Source organism: Amphibalanus amphitrite, unplaced genomic scaffold (genome assembly GCF_019059575.1).
Source record: "Amphibalanus amphitrite isolate SeventyFive unplaced genomic scaffold, NRLGWU_Aamphi_draft 000113F_arrow, whole genome shotgun sequence".
Taxonomy (NCBI): domain Eukaryota; kingdom Metazoa; phylum Arthropoda; class Thecostraca; order Balanomorpha; family Balanidae; genus Amphibalanus; species Amphibalanus amphitrite.
The window spans coordinates 845,341-861,987 of record NW_024881608.1 but is presented as its reverse complement, the minus strand read 5'-3'; the positions used below and the strand labels follow the sequence as shown (position 1 = coordinate 861,987).

Here is a 16,647-nt window from a genome sequence, read left to right as displayed (position 1 = left end):
GAATACAAAGTATTAAGTAAGCTGACTCACCAGACACGAACTGATTTTATTTAGCCCATGGTCACTCGTTTGAGATATCAGGTAGGTTGTTTGCTTGGCAATTAGCGAGTCTCGTTACATATACTTACCTCTCAACATTCGCGATGATGTCCAGCTCTTCTTCGCCCAGTTGTTGTGATCAAACTGTTGGACTTGATCACGTTCAGCCTCCAGACTATGTATGATGATCCAGACGTCTCAATGTCATGTCATAAGACATTTCTGAAAGCGTCTTGCAGGTTGTCATGAAGCTGGAAACGCGAAATATTTTGGCTGTGAACGAAATAAGATTTTTTGCATCCAAGGATCGTTCGATAATAACACGAATGAAAAAAGAAAAAAAGTTTGCATACAATGTCATGAATAGTATAGAGACACACACAGAGAGAGGCATGGGGAATCCCTCAGAATCTTCCAAATTTACATATATACTCACATAACTTTATCACATAACCAGCTTCTGTTATCACTGCAAGAACATGCATGCTTGTTCTCCGTGGCTCCCGGCATAAATCAGTGAACTATTTCACATAATAACTATCCATCTATCTAGCAAATATGTATCTCAAATTATCTACCGCAGACTCACCGGTGTGCGCGGCGAGGGTGACGCAGCGCCGCTCCTCGCCTCCTCAGCGTCTGCGTGCAAGTCACGTGCCTGAGGCGACACCGATTAGCTCCGTAATGACGGGGCGCGGGGCGGTATGGTGTAGAGCGCCTCACCTGCTGTCCTTACGACTGGGTCAACACCTCTACCGCCGGATATGATGGTGAGTCGTCCCAATGGTGAGTCACGGGACTTCCGGGCCGTCAGAGGACCTGAAATCTCCTGAGTGATTAAGGGTGGGAAGAAGAGGGACTTCGAAGCAAGGCTCCTCGAGGGAGGAGCGACCATCTTTGATTAGACGTTGCAGTACCTACCTACAGCAAGTTTTCAACTGCCCTAGGCAACATCTGAACCAGCGTGAACCCTGTTTAGACATTCTGGATAACGGACACAGAACGCTTGAAAGAAAATAGCATATCTGTAAATGTGACTGTAGGGCGTAGACACTCCCCGGTCCCGTGCTTATAGGAGTTGTCCTGTATGTGAATGGTCATTGGTAGCTTGAGCAGTTCATCGCGGGCACTTCAGCAGCATAAAAGGACTGCAAAACGTACGGGCCAGGGTCTTCTGAGTGAAATACGGGCCACGGGATATAATTACATCGCTAGCCAGATCGCACCAATAAGATACCACACATTTGGGTATCACACGTCACATTCTGACTCGCGAGGTCTCACGTTCCTTCATTAGTTTACTTCTCGCCAGTATGATTTAGCGCCAGACATAAATCTTGGGTAAGACGTCTCAGGGGTCCTTCAGCTTTTCATCCAGTTCATATTTGTAGGGTGACTGATATTACACGATAAACGTATATAGAAATGCAGCATGTGACCATGTGGGGATAAATCAAGCCAATGAATTCGCTGTAAAGCTTGACGTAAATCGTCTACAGGGTATGGAGGCATATGCTCGTTTGGTCATGCCTATAACACATGACTACTAACACGTAGGTTAGAAAGTTTATCGCACAATTTGCAAAAAAAAAAAAATGTATGTACAAATGTGCAGGCAGGGGAAACTGAGCCGTTAACTGCCGGTAGTGAAAGGTAATCAATAACTATTATCTACATCGAGAACAATACAATGAATTACAAACTCCGACAAACGACATGCTGTAGCGCATAAGTGAGGTAAATAAATGCCTACTACCGTACTGCCAGCTCTAAATGCAGCCCTGCTTACCAATGTTCAATGTCTGAAAATAAATGATAATGACCGACTCAGTCTCGTTTGGAAGCAGCCAATACCTTGTTTAGCTGTTGATAATGTCCTCATAAGAAATCACCGACTCCCTGAGCACCCAATGGGTATCGGTATGCACGCTGCGCTCCTCGGTTATTTTCATATCGTCGAGACGGCCGACAACGCCCCATTTACGGTAAAGACAGGGCGAGGGGTAATAACTATCGCCTTCATGCATCCGGTAACCAATTCGGTGGTCCTCTGCATGGGCAAAGGCTCTGCTGTCCCTTCTTACGGGAGCCTGCCATACTCAGACGACTGACGACACAGCCAGAGGTCACGAGTAACTTGTGAGAGACCGTCGCGCCCGATGACACAAGACAAGGACCTCGCAACGCAGGCAAATCGTAATGAGGACTAGCTCCAGCTAGTAATGAGGACTGGTATCCTCATATAATATATCAGATCACAGTCCTCCAAAACGGGAGACACCGGGGAGGTTTTCACACCCATAGAGGCGTCGGAGGATGAAAATGGAGGGCGTGATCGAGGGCACATCTCATATGTGTAGACATTACTATTTAAAGAGCCATGAGTTAGACTGTAGGTATTATTCAGAACGTGGACTGGTCTTCTCTCCTTTCCTCCGGGGGCGCGGGAACTACTTTCAGACTGGGGGGGGGGGCACACCATAATAGAGAATGAGATCAACCTAGGGTACCCCCAAATCTAGTTTTCTCACCGGTTTTAGGCCACTTATTTTTCATCCCTTTGGTTTTTCAACAAAAAGAAAACATTTGCAAAAAAGTGCGGTATTCCTTCTCAAAGTTGTGGGGGCACCGCCCCCACGACCCCAGAGTTGGGGGGGGGGGGGCAAGCTGCCCCCACTGCCCCCCCCCCGGTTCTCGCGTCTATGCTTTCCTCCGTCTGTCCCTCCACCGATTCCCCCTTTCATTCTTATCACTCTGCCAATCTACTCACTACCTATACCTCTCCGTCGTATATCCATCTGTCCCTCCCTCCGTTCATCCACTCGCCCCTTATTTTCTCTAATAGTCTCTCCCTTCCTTCGTTTGTCACCCCGTCATAGACCACCCGCCCGCCCATCTGCCGCACTTCCATGTCCGTCTATCCATCCGCCCGCCTATCCGTCCGTCCGTCTGCCCAGTGCCCACCCACCCCCTGTCAGTCTGTCCATCCGTCCGTCTGTTTGTCTATCCGCCCGCCCGCCCGTCTATCGGCCGTTCGCCCACTCCTCGACCCATCCGTCTGTCCCTTCCTCCATCCGTCTATCCGTACCCCAGTCTATACACTCCACCCCTACCCTGTCCGTCCCTTCGTCCGCGCTGCCCCGCCCCTCCCTCCTTCCGCCGGCAGTAGGTATACCATACTCGGAGACTGCACCAGAGAACAACAGGCCAGTGCCAGTTTTAGCACTGCCACACCGCCAGTCGCCCTGTGCCCTTATCCAGCCACAACTAGCCGAGTCGCTTCGAATTATAATAGACAGTCTGTGTCCGTATACAGGCTCCATGTGCTTGATCAGCAAATATCGGCGAGGTGTTTGAAGCTGTTGTGAAGTGTGTTTGAGTATGGTTAGCGGGCCGAGCATGTGCATGATGACAGAGCGTCAGTGGTCATTGGAAGGCGATTGGGGTTTCACTGTTAGGGTAAGGTGGACCGTCTCAAGCTATATGGGTAGATGCTAAAAATATATCGAAGACAAAAAGGTACCGAACGAACAAATGAATACCCGTGGTGGCAATATCTTACGGAAATTTCCATTGCAGTGTTGCTAAGAAAATGCAAACAATGCAAAATTTCGCAGCGAAAGGAGAGCTGATGATTTAAAAAATTTAAAATAAGGATAAATGCGTGCAAAAGAACACAAGGATATTACAGAGATAGAGATGTCGATATGAAAAAAAAACAGAGAGAGAGAGAGAAAGAGAGAGAGAGAGAGAGAGAGAGAGAGAGAGAGAGAGAGAGAGAGAGAAAGAAAGAAAGAGAGAGAGGGGGGGGGGGGGGAGGAGAGGAGAGAAAGAGGGAGGGAGATTTCCAAGAAGTTAATGGAAGGCGACATTAATTTATGAGTCGATGGCGCTTACCAAACGAGCTTCCCTGCTAATATATCTGCTGGTATGAATAAATTGGATGGTATCGACATCGTTTGATCAATTAGCAGACACATTTGCCCATCATGGATGCGGTCTCAATTCTGGAAAACATTATCACGCACTAAGAGGAGAGTAAGATTTTTCAACGATAGCCGTTGTCGTGTATTACTTAGAGATAAACGTACCAATAAAGCATAATGAGGGCTGCTGGGTCGATGTCAGTCCACAGTTCACGACCGTTTTGGGTAATTACCTATCTTCTCGCCGCCGATGCGTCTCTGGAATGGCTGACATTATTGAAGGCCGCACGAATGTGAACGGTGCGTATTTCGTGGGTTTAGCCGATGTTGAGGGGCGGTAAAATGGCACGCCGCACATACATAATCCGCCCCCGGCGGCCTCATCCGCTGTCGAACGCGCGGAAAGTGCGCGACTTCTGACCGTAGTCGTCCAACGAGGAAAGTACTTACTTAGGGTATCTATAATGTTGTTGAGTGCTTGTGCGAGGAACGTTAGTAAAAGCAGTTTTAGTATCATGTGACCTTTCCTCGTAAAATATAAATTATCAAAAAATGATATATTGATATTGATATTTCGATCCACAGAGCTTCGTCGGAATTGCTAACAAAATACCTTTTGATCTTTGAAAGATCTTTTGTTGGTAATTCCGACGAAGATCCGTGATCGAAATATCAATATTAATAGATCCTTTTTTGGTAATTTATATTTTACGAGGAAAAGTCAATTGATACTAAAACTGCTTAGGGTATCTACTTAGGGTAATCATCGACTTTAAATTAACGATAGGTACTGATAATTCGTGCCGAATACCTGAAATGTTCATCGAAAACTGAGTCATGCTCACTATATGCCTGCTGTCTACCCTTGTCCCGTCAAAAAACTAGCATTATGTTACATGAATGCATAAACCAAACCATTAATCATATCAAAGTTACACAGGCTTAGGTATATACCTACCGTTAGCAAAAGCCAGGCGATTTAATTCTGATACGGGGTGATGAAATTAAATACGTGACGCGCAGGTCATATTCCGCAATCGAAAGTGAAGTGAAAGATGGCTAGTTTCGCGGTTTAGGTCCGCTCACGTAATTCGGGATGCTAACAATGCCCACCAATTACATTACAACTAGGACCTCTGGCAGGTAACACTGATGTAAACAAGCACCCGACCTGGGGCGATTCGTTCCATATTCATCCCCGAACCACATCACCCTGGCATTACACCCACAAGATCGCACATTATGAAGAAATCCAATTCGTTTAGCGCGGCGAACGATGACGGTTTCGATAAACACACGTTCACACCGGTCGTTCGGCGCCGATCGCTGCTCGGCTGTTTGCTCTGTTCACACCAGACATAGGCGCGGTGGAAAACGATGGAAACCAACAACTGCCGAGGGCGGGGTACTGCCGAGGGCAGGGTATAGCGCTGGTGCCAGGTGAGCTAGAGACGAGAGACAGTTCACAAGGCAGTGAGCACGAACGGCAAGCCTTGAAAGTAATGTTTAGGCCGGTATACCTATATTAGCCGTTTCCACGACAGGCTATCTGGAAAATGCTGACCTTATTTGACCAGATCTGTTCCAACTCTCTTTTACCAAAAAAAAAAATATATACATTCGTATCGGGAATTAAGTACAGTGTTTAAAAAATAAATATCTGAAAACTTGAAAAATGAGTAATGTAAGCATCTGGGCGGCCCAAACTGATATCTTTTAAGAAATACTCTGAACCTAATTCGACCAAATATGCACCTAATCTGCATCAAATGTGTACCAGATGGCCGTCGTGAAAACGGCTATTCTCAATCTCCTCTCCCCTCCTCCGTTCCCTCGTTCTGTCTTTCTCTTTCTCTCTTTCTACATCATCTAGGCAAAAGATGGATAGACATGGCACAAATCCACATACCTATCCACCTACAAGGCGCATTCTTATCTGAGCTGTCTACATAAAACTTGACTATAAACCGATGACTTTTGCAAATGACTTTATCCCACCCACCGTGTTGTAAAATTCAAATTAGAACTGGAAAGCCGTCCACGAAGAATTCCCTCGCGTTTACAAACAGACCCTCGGAAAGTGATATGGACAGTTGTGGACAGTCCATTAGCATATTCATGTCAGGGAGGAGGGCTCACGGTCTGTTGTGTGGAGCACGAGGGAGTTTCTCCGGCCGTTCTGGGCCAGTGTGTTTATCGTAAACTCGTGGCCGACGTCGCCGTGTCGTCGACAAAACAGTCTCAGCCCACGGCTCACAGCGCATATCACATTTATCAGATGGTGATATACACGGCTATAATAAAGATGCCGGGACATAGCAGCTGAGTGTAGGGTGTTTATGAAAATGCAGGCCGGTCAAGTTACGCATGCGAATTATTGTTGTAGCTGATTTGCTTCAAGACGGTTAAGACGGATAAAAAAACGGAAAAGCTACATTTTAATTAACAGACAATGGTAAGGCCATAAATGATACCAAATGTGAAAGACTGTAAGCTAAGGAATACGAGCAAACAATCTTACGCAATGGATAGCACCTACGCCCGTTGCGCATTATACGCATCCTTCAAACAGCATTCATTCATTCCTTTATCAGTGATTGCCATCAACTTTTACAATTGGCTTTTAAAGTGCGGCCGCTCATCCGCAGGTGATCCGTCAATGTGTCGGAACAGCGGCCCCCGAAAAAAGCTCCACTCATCGCGTCATTTCCCTGGACAGACGAGACGTCAGGACGGAATGCGACCAACAACTGCATCCCACCCCGCTGGAGGGTGGACAAAAACGGGGCGTCACGCGTAAAACGCAGCGCGCCCGCTCGGCGCCCTCACCGTGACCCGTAAACCACCCCCAGAGTGTGGCGCCGGCGCTCTTACCAGTGACTTCGCCTGTAGTTACACACCTGCAGCAGTGAGTGAATACATTTACCGGCATCCTCGAGACGAGCTGGCAAAGAGGCAAGGGATGAGGGTGGTAACATTTTATTAATCCCTCAATCCCACACCGTTTTAAAGGTCAATTTAGCAGCTGAAAGTACCACTCAGCACGGACAATAAAATAGCTTTCGCGAACAAAGCCGCTTGAGTTGTGCTTTGTCATCACGGTCAAAGTAATGTGGCGGGTGTCTTCTGCATGCCTAGCAAATTGAGTCTTCGATGAAAGGCTAGAAGGGAAAAGCTACGCCATTGCCATTGTTCCTTCATTTCTGTCGTGAACTCGGCAGGATTATAGCGTAAAAGACACTGTTACGTTACAATGTCTTCCGACGCATACGCGGTAGGTATTTGTCCGCGGGTGGGCCGGTGGCCACTGGGCGACTTACTTATATAATCGACCGCAACGCATACTTTACATTAAACACTGCAATAGCAAGTTCATGAGGAATCATCATGCGTACTAAAAGACAACCATGTAAGCACGCAAATCGCTTATTACAAACCACCGGTCACATCAGCATGTACGACTCAATTTGAGTATCGGTCGACAACACGACGTCACCGATTTTGCGTCGGCGGTTAACCCATTGCGTCATAATCCGTAACCGCCACTATGCCTGTATACGGCCGCGGCTGTTTGGCAGTCAGTGACGTCACAGATTTAGGCCATGTTCGGTACTGACCGGTCTCGAACCCTCGCGCACTGCAGCCGCGCCCCCGCCCCGCTGGCTCACCTATGCATACGGTAACGCCCGGTCGAGCCATCTGCATCGGCCGGGGCGGGATGCGCGGCAGCTTTATTTCGGGGCCACATAAGATTACGATGTGGGGGCGGTGCCGCGTGCCGGCAAGTATTACGACTTACAGTCTGTCTTAAAAGTACCGCGCAAAGTGACGGTGGATCCATCGAGCCTGACTGAGCAAGGGCCTGCTAAATTTGGGTCACCGAAGCAATTGACATCCTTGTCCATTCCCTAGGTCAATTGGACGGTGACTTTTAAATTAAAACAGGCCCTTTCTCGGTCAGGCTTGATGGATCCACCGCCACTTTGCGCGGTACTTTTAAGACAGACTGTACAACACGCCTCACGTTACGAGTGGTAAGATATGAGTGTGCGGGGCGGGCAGACCTCCAGGCGAATCCGGAACGATCTAGATTGGTTGGCCCCCTAACTTTGCACATTGAAGGGGCATTGAAATGACTTTTTTTCTATGGACAGCTCAAGATCTGGATTCGCGTCTTATAATCATAGCTCAATAGGTGGAATCATTCCTACAATCTACATTGTGTCTGCATCTTCGTTACAACACTACAACGGTCGTCACTCTTGGATTCATGTTCGGCGGTACAGCCTAACTTACGGCGCTAACGCTAACGCCATCTATGGAGGAGAATATAAGCATCGACAATACGCCTCCATTTCTGTTAGGTATATATGTAAATATATACCTACTCAAAACCCATTTAATTAACTCATGAAGACTGAAATCATGTTATGAGCAGCAAAAATAATGCTTATGCCTATTTGTTGCTTGAGCTGTGTATCTCGGCCCGGGCAGTCGTGGATCCGCTGATACGGTATCCAGGATCTGCCCTATCCGTCCCGGTCTCGGATCCCACACCAGCTGTTCGGACCGCTACTCGGCGCCCAGTGATGTCAGATGACGCGAGATGACGTGGCGCCGCTGCGTGCCGGCGCCCGCGTGCGCAACACGCGTAATAGACACCTCCCACGGCGCCGGGGCCGGTCGGCCGCGCAACTGTGGCCGCGGGGTCGCCTGGGGCCCGACCGGGACGCTCCCCGGGGCTGCCGCGCCGCCGGTGGGCTCGGGAGGTCGGAAGGGGGCCGTGGCTGTCGGCAGGACTCGCAGCTCCTGCGGCGGAGGACACGCCGGGACACCGCCCGCACAGCTGGGCACGGCCGCCCCCGCCGGCGGGCGGCGGCCGCTCGCCGGCCGGAGCGTTTTTATCGCGCCCGCTCGTATACCGCCGGCCGACCCTCGCCGGGCGGTGGCTCGGGCGGGGGCGGGGGCGGGGGCGGCGACACGCCCCCCGCCGGACCACACCTGGTCGTAGACAGGGCGCTGTCGGGTCAGCTGTGCTCTCCAGCCTCCAGTGACCGCGCGGGGAGCGGCGCCGCCCCCGCCCGCGGCCAGGGATGACGTCAGGACTGATGAGAAGAAAGCCGTCCGGACGTGTCCCTCGGGTCTCAGGGGCGGAGCCCGCCGCACTGATGGGAGACAGCGGGGGCAGGGCGGCGCCGCGCCGCGACCACCTCCGAAAACACCTGTCGACGTTCGGGCGGGCCCCGTCGCGCGGACCGCCGGTCCAGCGCCGGCTCCGGCTCCCCGGGGCGTCGAGACGGCGCCGACGATCGCTCCCACAGCCGGCGCCGCAGCTGGCGGCCGCTCAAGAAACCAAGCTATTTCCGAAAAGGTCGTAATTTAGCGCCGGTCCGAAATCGAGAGCCACTCGCGCCGCCGGTGGGTAGGATCATCCGTCGGCATTAAGCGCTCATCAGAGGCGGCTGAGTAAAACAGAGGCGCTGTTTTCAGAGGAAACAGCGCCGAGACGGGCCGGAGCGCGTGTGCGTCTGAAATAATATCGGCGCTGCGGATCAGCCGACGGCTTCATTCCGGACTAGAGTTCGCCGCCCGACCGCAGCTGCCGCAGGAGCAGGCAGGATTGGGAAACGGGCGACCCGCGAATCTGGTCCGGTTACTGTCCTGCGAATGTGACATTCTCCTCCGAGTTAGATCGTGTGAGATGGCCGGTCCGACGCGTGTTAACCTCGTTCAACCGCGGCAAACAATATGCTGCTGTCAGTTTTTTACCTGTCCGCTGGCACTGCTTGCCACTAGAAGATCAACATCGCACCCGGTGTCGGAGCGATAGGAATCGAGCGCTACGGCAGCTGCCAGAGGGCTCCTGCGACAGCCGGCATCTGCTACCAGTTGATACCCTGCTGATACACGCCCGATTCACCGCGCAGTCAACGCCTCCATTCTGGCCCGCGATGACATTGCCGCTGTCGGCCAAATAGATTACCATCGACGAAACTACGCGTGCGGAATTCTTTAATTGGAAAAAGTGGTAATGTGAGTGAAGTAACTCTATTGAAATGGCTATCGCCGTTGATGAAGTGTCAGATCTAATTTTGTAAATGTTTTAGGTGAATGCATTGTGACCAGCTATTCAGCTATCCAGTGCGCGCTTCGCATCGCCGCGGCCATCCGTATCGACGCAACTTGATCGAATTCTTCCCACTTGCAATAACAGCATTTTTAGTCTTTTGCGGACAATATCAATCACTGCACAAATCCCTGCCTTCAAGACGCCACCTGCTCTAAGTGTCGTTAGTGCGTACACTTTCGTCGCGCTCCTGTAGCTCCACCGCCGCAGCGCGCCAGTCCGCCCCAGTTGCGCCCATTCCTCTCCGAGCCACCGATCCATCACCGGTGAATCGGTGGTCTGCCGAGAGCGTACACACTGGAGAGCCGATCGGGCTCCTCCCGGCCGCCGCTGAATCAATCAGCGGTGATTCAGAGCGGCCGGGGAGCACGCTGGGTGTCGGCCAGGTCACACAGGTCACACGCCAGACCGTGGTGACGGAAGGCGGCGGCGGCGGCGGCGGCGGAGGCGGTAGCGGCGGTCAGGGATTGATTGGCACTGCCTTCAGCCATTTACGGTCTCGCTGGATTGACACCTTAGCAGAACACTTACATTGCTTTTCAATTCTGACACTGCTTCCGTTTCTGCCATCGTCCGGCATCGCCCGCCATCACCGCCGCCTCTCCCTTCCGCCGGCGCCTGGGCCTGGGCACACTGCTACACGGGCCACGGCCTTTCAGTGCCGGCCAGAGGCGTTTGTTCAGGCTCGATGCCACTAATGCGTTGGCCGGTATTTTAGGCTCGGCTGGCTGATGTGGCGAACTGAGCGCACTGGCGGCCGGCGGCGCCCTCAGAGGCACTGGGAGGGTGGGCCTGGCGCCCGCCGCCGCCGCCGCTCATAATGACCCGTCATGACCTCTTAGCGCGATGAGAGGGACCAGCTGTGAACACTACAGCGGAAGAAACTGGATGAGGTGTTGCACTTTTTAGCGACATGACGAGGCGAAAAAGCTGCTCTCGCGTCACGCCGTAGCGGTGGAAGCAGTTCGAGGTTTTGGGTGACTCATTCTCAGAACTGCCCCAAAATATCTGCGTTAGCCGTTATTTATCGTCGCCTTAGAATATCACACCGCTCGTAAGTTCCCTCCGGCGTCTAGCTCCATGGCTATTTGTCACAAATCCTGGCATAGGTTGTGCCACGTCGCAGTCACAATATTATTCACTCACAAATAGTGAAAACTTACTAAGATACAAATTGAATCCGATACCCTGTTGAAAACCCATAAAAACCAAACCAAACTGAGAAATGTTTGGCTAATAGGTGTCATTGCTGAAACCACAAAAACATGTGCAGCATCATCCCAAATTATTTTTTGGCACAAAGTTCGTGTTTATACCTAATCAGTAATCTACACCACACCCAACAGCATAAAGTCGGGCGTCGGTGACCGCCTGTCCAACACTGACGTACGACTGGGAATTGTTCGACGCACGCATTACACACCTCAGTAGGGGATGGAATGGGAACTCGGCGGGGAGGCGGCCGGTATACTTCGAACACAGACGAGACAGCCAGAGCTCGTCCATACAACAGTGATGACCCCACCAGGTACTCGGTGTATTGACTCACTCCGTACAATGCTCCAAATCTATCGGCTGGCTCCGAAGAAATAGCGGCCAGCTCTGGACAGTGATGGCTTTTACAGCTGCTTTCTCCTCAGATGAAACGGGGCCTGCCAGTCACGACTGATACAATATCATCGTGGCTCGGAATTCTGAGCTTTGGAGCGGAGTCAGTCCTCGGTGCATGACTCACCAATTGACCAATTTGAGCGCATAACTGGCGCCGGTTGGACTTTTAGCCTTGGTCTTGGAATACGCCGAGTCATTGTTCTTTTCAATTTTAATGCACATTCGGCGTGACGCTAAAATCACACGATATGAAATTACAATTTTCATGATTTTAACATCCCCAGAAGCCAAGAGTAGGTATGATGGGAATAAAATGGCCACAAACATCTTAAAGGTACACTACATAATTCATAAACGCTAACAAGCACGCGTTGGCCGCAGAGGCAATAGGATCACCGTATCAATCACGATGATGGTAAAAAGTATACACGACTTGACAGACTCCAAGATAATAACACAGTTTGCCAGAGACCGCAAGCATTGACCCAATCGGAACATCTCTGCGCTGGGATAAAATGTCCCACAGTGACCTTGCTGGGTGCTGCAATCAAAAACCAAAACACCGCGGCAAAGATCGTGCGATTCCAGGAAATACCCACGATTTGCTGGAAATCAGCACTTCCAAAGATCATACTGCCCTCGGATATAAAAATTCTCTGATAAGCGTGTTAAGCTTGGATTACGACTGTCTGCAAGATACTGGTACGTGTTGCTGGTTTTTAGAGCTGAAAAACTGGCCGTGTGTCACTACCAATGTCCGCGCCCATCAAAATCGCATAACAAACGCCAGAAGACCAGTGTGCAGCAAAAAAGGGCAAAGAAGTGGCCTTATCACCAAAAACCCATCAATGTTAACATTTATCACTCGATTCCACTGTTTAATTATCAATGCTAACTACACGAGCTGAAGAACCCTGTAAGCTTCCTGTTGCCCCCATCAATACCGCCTTGGATGACGGCAGGCACCAACTGTGTGAAGTAACGTCCCATTAAACGTCACTGAGCTAAAGTTACCGGCCCCGGCGAGTGGGTTGGTTCGGGGCAAAAACCACATACCGGGAGCACTTGGCAGTCACTGATCACCGTTAGCTGGAGCATAAAACGATCACCGAACATGCAGTTGCTTCAAACCGCTTCAAATGACGATGGTGGAGTACCCGCTGAGAGGAAGACATTCATTTTATTTTGCATTATTTATTGGTGCTAAAACCCACGTGGACGGTAAAAAATGTTATTATCTCATTACAAACTATTATCAGGGAGCGTGCTACCTAGTTTATTGAAAAGAGAGTAACATAATCGACCAGCAAACAAAAACAAACATCGGTTGTAATCGACGAATTCAAAGGCAGAGTTTGTCAGAAAGCAGTACCTGACAGAAAAGAAACTTTTGAAAATGACGAGCCATCTCGACTTGTTACCACTCAATCGGTGTCGACATGAACGGAACGCCAATCTGAAGCGGGGGCGAGACCGGGCAGCGGCACTGCTGTTCGGGCACCACCCAGGCGCCGGACAGGCTTTCTTTTCCAGGTAGGAGCGCGGCCATCTTCCCCATGCCCACGTAGTTCGTGTTCGGCCCCGTGCCGTGACGTGAGGTCGGCCGGCGGGGGCGACCGCTGGTTTCCCGCCTCCCACGCGGGCGTCGGCGCACAACAGACACACACCAGCTGCTCTGTGAGACTGTGTATTGCTCCCATTCAACACCTCCGGCTGTCACACAACACAGACGGATCGCCCGGTCAGGTCACAGGGCGCCCGCCGCCCCCGCCCCGCCGGCCACCCAGGTGAGGCGGGCGGCCCCGCGGCGCGCTGACGGCAGGCGGCGCGGGGCGGCGGCTCCACCCGAACACCAGCCGGCCTGACGCCTTATGAGGCCGGCGCGGCGCCAGCGCCGCCCCCGCGCCGCCTTATTCGGCACACGGCGTCCCCGACGCCAGCATGGAGGCCCTCCGTCCGCTGACCGGCCACCTCGGCGGCCTCCCGCTCCTCCCAGCTCCGCTCCCAGTCACCCCGACTCGCCCTCCCGCCCCGCGCTGTCTCACCGCACGAACCCCTTCCCCGGCTTCGGCCGAGAGTAGATCTTGGCCTTCTTGGCCTTCTGTTGCTCGTCGTGAACGAACGCCGCGCCTCCGCCGCCGCCCCGCTTCCTGGCGCGGCCCTCCTTGGCCGCGTGCGCCTTCAGCTCCACCGCCGGCGGCACGGTGAAGCCGAACGACCTGCCGACGCTCTTCAGGTCCAGCTGCTCGATGTCGAAGATGGACTTGAGGCTGTGCGAGTTGTAGGCGTGGACGTAGGCGCGGAACGCCTCCTTGGCCGACTGGTTGAGGAAGTAGTTCTTGGTGATGAGACGCTCCAGCTGTAAATGATTGCACACGGGTTAATGGAGTCGGCACAACTGCAGACTGGAACCGGAGGCGAAGAGAGGACGCCGGAGATGGAGACAGAGGAGACAATTTCCAGGTGTCGTCATTGATTTCATTGATCAGACCAGGTCATTGGATTCAGCGGAAATACTCTCCATAAATTTACGTGTCGCAATTGTTTGCTCAACATTCCCTCTTCCAAAGGTCCCACATGTTCTCTCTTTTCACGATCAACACCGAATTTCCAGCCTCAGAACACGCCAAATAGCCCGGCCGTGTCAGGAGGGGACGCTATTATTAATGACCTAAACGACCCCGTTAATTTCTCTACCCGCCCGACCCACGACACACAGCGGTGCGTAGATCCTTCACACGGACACCGCGCTGCCTCCATTTATCGTCGGGTGCGCACACAGGATCGTCAGTCCTCGTCTCTCCTGGGTAAGTGAGACACCCCGACAGCTGGGCGCAAGGTTCCGACTTCCGCCAGCGGACACAGAGGGTAATTGGATGGTGTTAATTTTACTAACTACCGGGTAGACTGCTGTGAGTTTCGGTCCATTAGGGGAGCTCTCATGCGTGACGCGGTGACAGTGACGGTGGAAGAAACAATGGCAGCAATTGGCAGCGGTGGTGACGGTGGCAACGATGTGACAATGACGGTGACAGTGACAGAAACAGTGTAGTGGTGGCTGGTGACGAGACGGTGACATTGGCGGTGATGGTGGCGGCGGAAGTAAGCATGTAGTGACGGCTCTGCCAGTGAATGTGGTAGTTACGTTGGCAGTAGCAGTGACGGGGACAGATTTGAGGCTGTGGCGGCGATGCTGACAGTATCTTTCTCTCATCGTCCCAGAATCTCATCTCATCCCCATCATCCCCACCAACCCCACCATCCGGCACTGACGTCACCAAACGACCCCGCTCCCAATCGCCGGTCACAACAGTGCGCGTCTCCGCTGATCCGGAGATCGGAGCGGCGACCACAACACCGGCGTCCCCGCTCCGTCTGATCATCAGTCGCCCGCCAAACCCTGCGTCCGCGGCCGCCACATCCGCCCATCAGCGGACGGAGAGACACCGAGGAACACGGACGGAGGCAGTCCTTCCCTCAGCCGCGTCAACAGCCCGAGGCACAGAGACGCCGGCTCCTCATCGGCTCTTGGTGCTTCACCAGTGACACCTCGGTCATGGGTGGAGCCCGTCACAGGAATGTCGCGGGATGAGATGCTATTTTACCCGATTGCATTAGATTATCAAGTTGCCTTACTGTTTAGTGTAGTAATTTTGTTCTGACATTGCTAACGTCAATTTCAGGCAATTTAGGGTCGGGCAAGCAGCATTCCAGAACTAAAGCAAATAAACGGAGAGAAAGAAAGACATGCATAATGGGAATGAGACGAGGTAGGTAGATCAAACCTGTGTTACAAACTCCCCGCACCCACCACCCTCCTAGACCAGGTAGCCGGAGGCAAAAGGTCAGGTCGGTGCGGTCGGAGGGAGCAGCCCCCAACTGGCTGTCTCGGCGCCGACCGACTGATACCGAAAATAAACGGTGATTCAGCGGGACCGGGCGGCGTTACGTGCCGTTCAGATAAATATACGAAGGCCGAGCGGCGGCCGGCTGCGGTCGTCTGTTTCCGCCGCCAGTAGCCGCGTAACTCGTAAACTCGTAACCCGTGCCCGGGCGTGTGTGGCAGGGAGGGAGCGGGCACAGGAGAGCGACCAGCTGCTCCCAGCTCATCAGAGTTCGAGTGAGCGCGGCGGACTGAGAGTGACTGACGGATGCGATTGGGGCAATCTGGGCCGGTCTGATGGGTGTCGGCTGAGCTGAGGGCAGACACCACTTAGCTGATGAAGTAAGAGGGCGTTTATAGACTCCTGTGAGTCGATTCGGCAGTTTGCGGTCGAGGGTTAGACCCCAGGGTGCCGCGTTTGTTCCAGTAAATGATGGCAATTTGGCATGCGATGGGACCTGACCGAACTCATTGACTCAGTTGTTAGCTAAACTACGAGACACTTATCAACTGCCGCAATAAAACTGACACAGCTAGTCCAAAAACAACTCAGACGTAAGCACGTTAGCGTTTGAAACCAGTCTCTCCACAGACTTCGTGTCTGAATGTAATCAAAACAGGGGCGGCCGGTACGCCCGCTCGGCGCCATGAACTGGACCGGATCGGGCCGGGCGGCTCGCAGAGTCACGGCCAATCAACACCCGCTGCCGTGACGGGGTCCAATCAGGCTCTCCGGCAAACCACGCCGGCCTCCCGCGCCGGCAGCCCGAGGGTGTCCCGATTTCCTCCGTCCCGTGCCGCCCGGCGATCACTCAGCAGAGAGGGTCTCTCCGTCACCCACTGACAAGATGGGGCCGCGCACCGGCACCCGCGCACGCACATAACGCAGAGAGTGACAGGGCTGAGGGGTGGTGACCTGAGGACAGGGTGTGGTGGTCAGATGTCAGTGTCAAATGTGAAAGTCGAATGCCGATGCGGGTAATCAGGCTCTCAATCTGCCGTCAATATCGGTGACCTGTCACCAGTAGGAAGTCACTACCGTCCCGCCCTACCCGCCCCGT

The 16,647-nt window shown here is 52.5% G+C and overlaps 1 protein-coding gene across 4 annotated transcripts in view; it reads right to left on the bottom strand.

Moving 5' to 3' along the window:
* Window positions 1-13,377: 13,377 nt before the first annotated feature.
* LOC122381069 (probable ATP-dependent RNA helicase pitchoune) overlaps window positions 13,378-16,647 on the bottom strand; it is a 33,825-nt gene continuing 30,555 nt past the window's right edge. For all 4 annotated transcript variants that reach the window (XM_043364805.1, XM_043364806.1, XM_043364807.1 and 1 more), the window contains exon 12: window positions 13,378-14,062. In XM_043364805.1, the coding sequence (XP_043220740.1) occupies window positions 13,745-14,062 (318 nt within the window). In that variant the 3' untranslated portion in view covers window positions 13,378-13,744. The remainder of the gene's footprint in view (window positions 14,063-16,647) is intronic.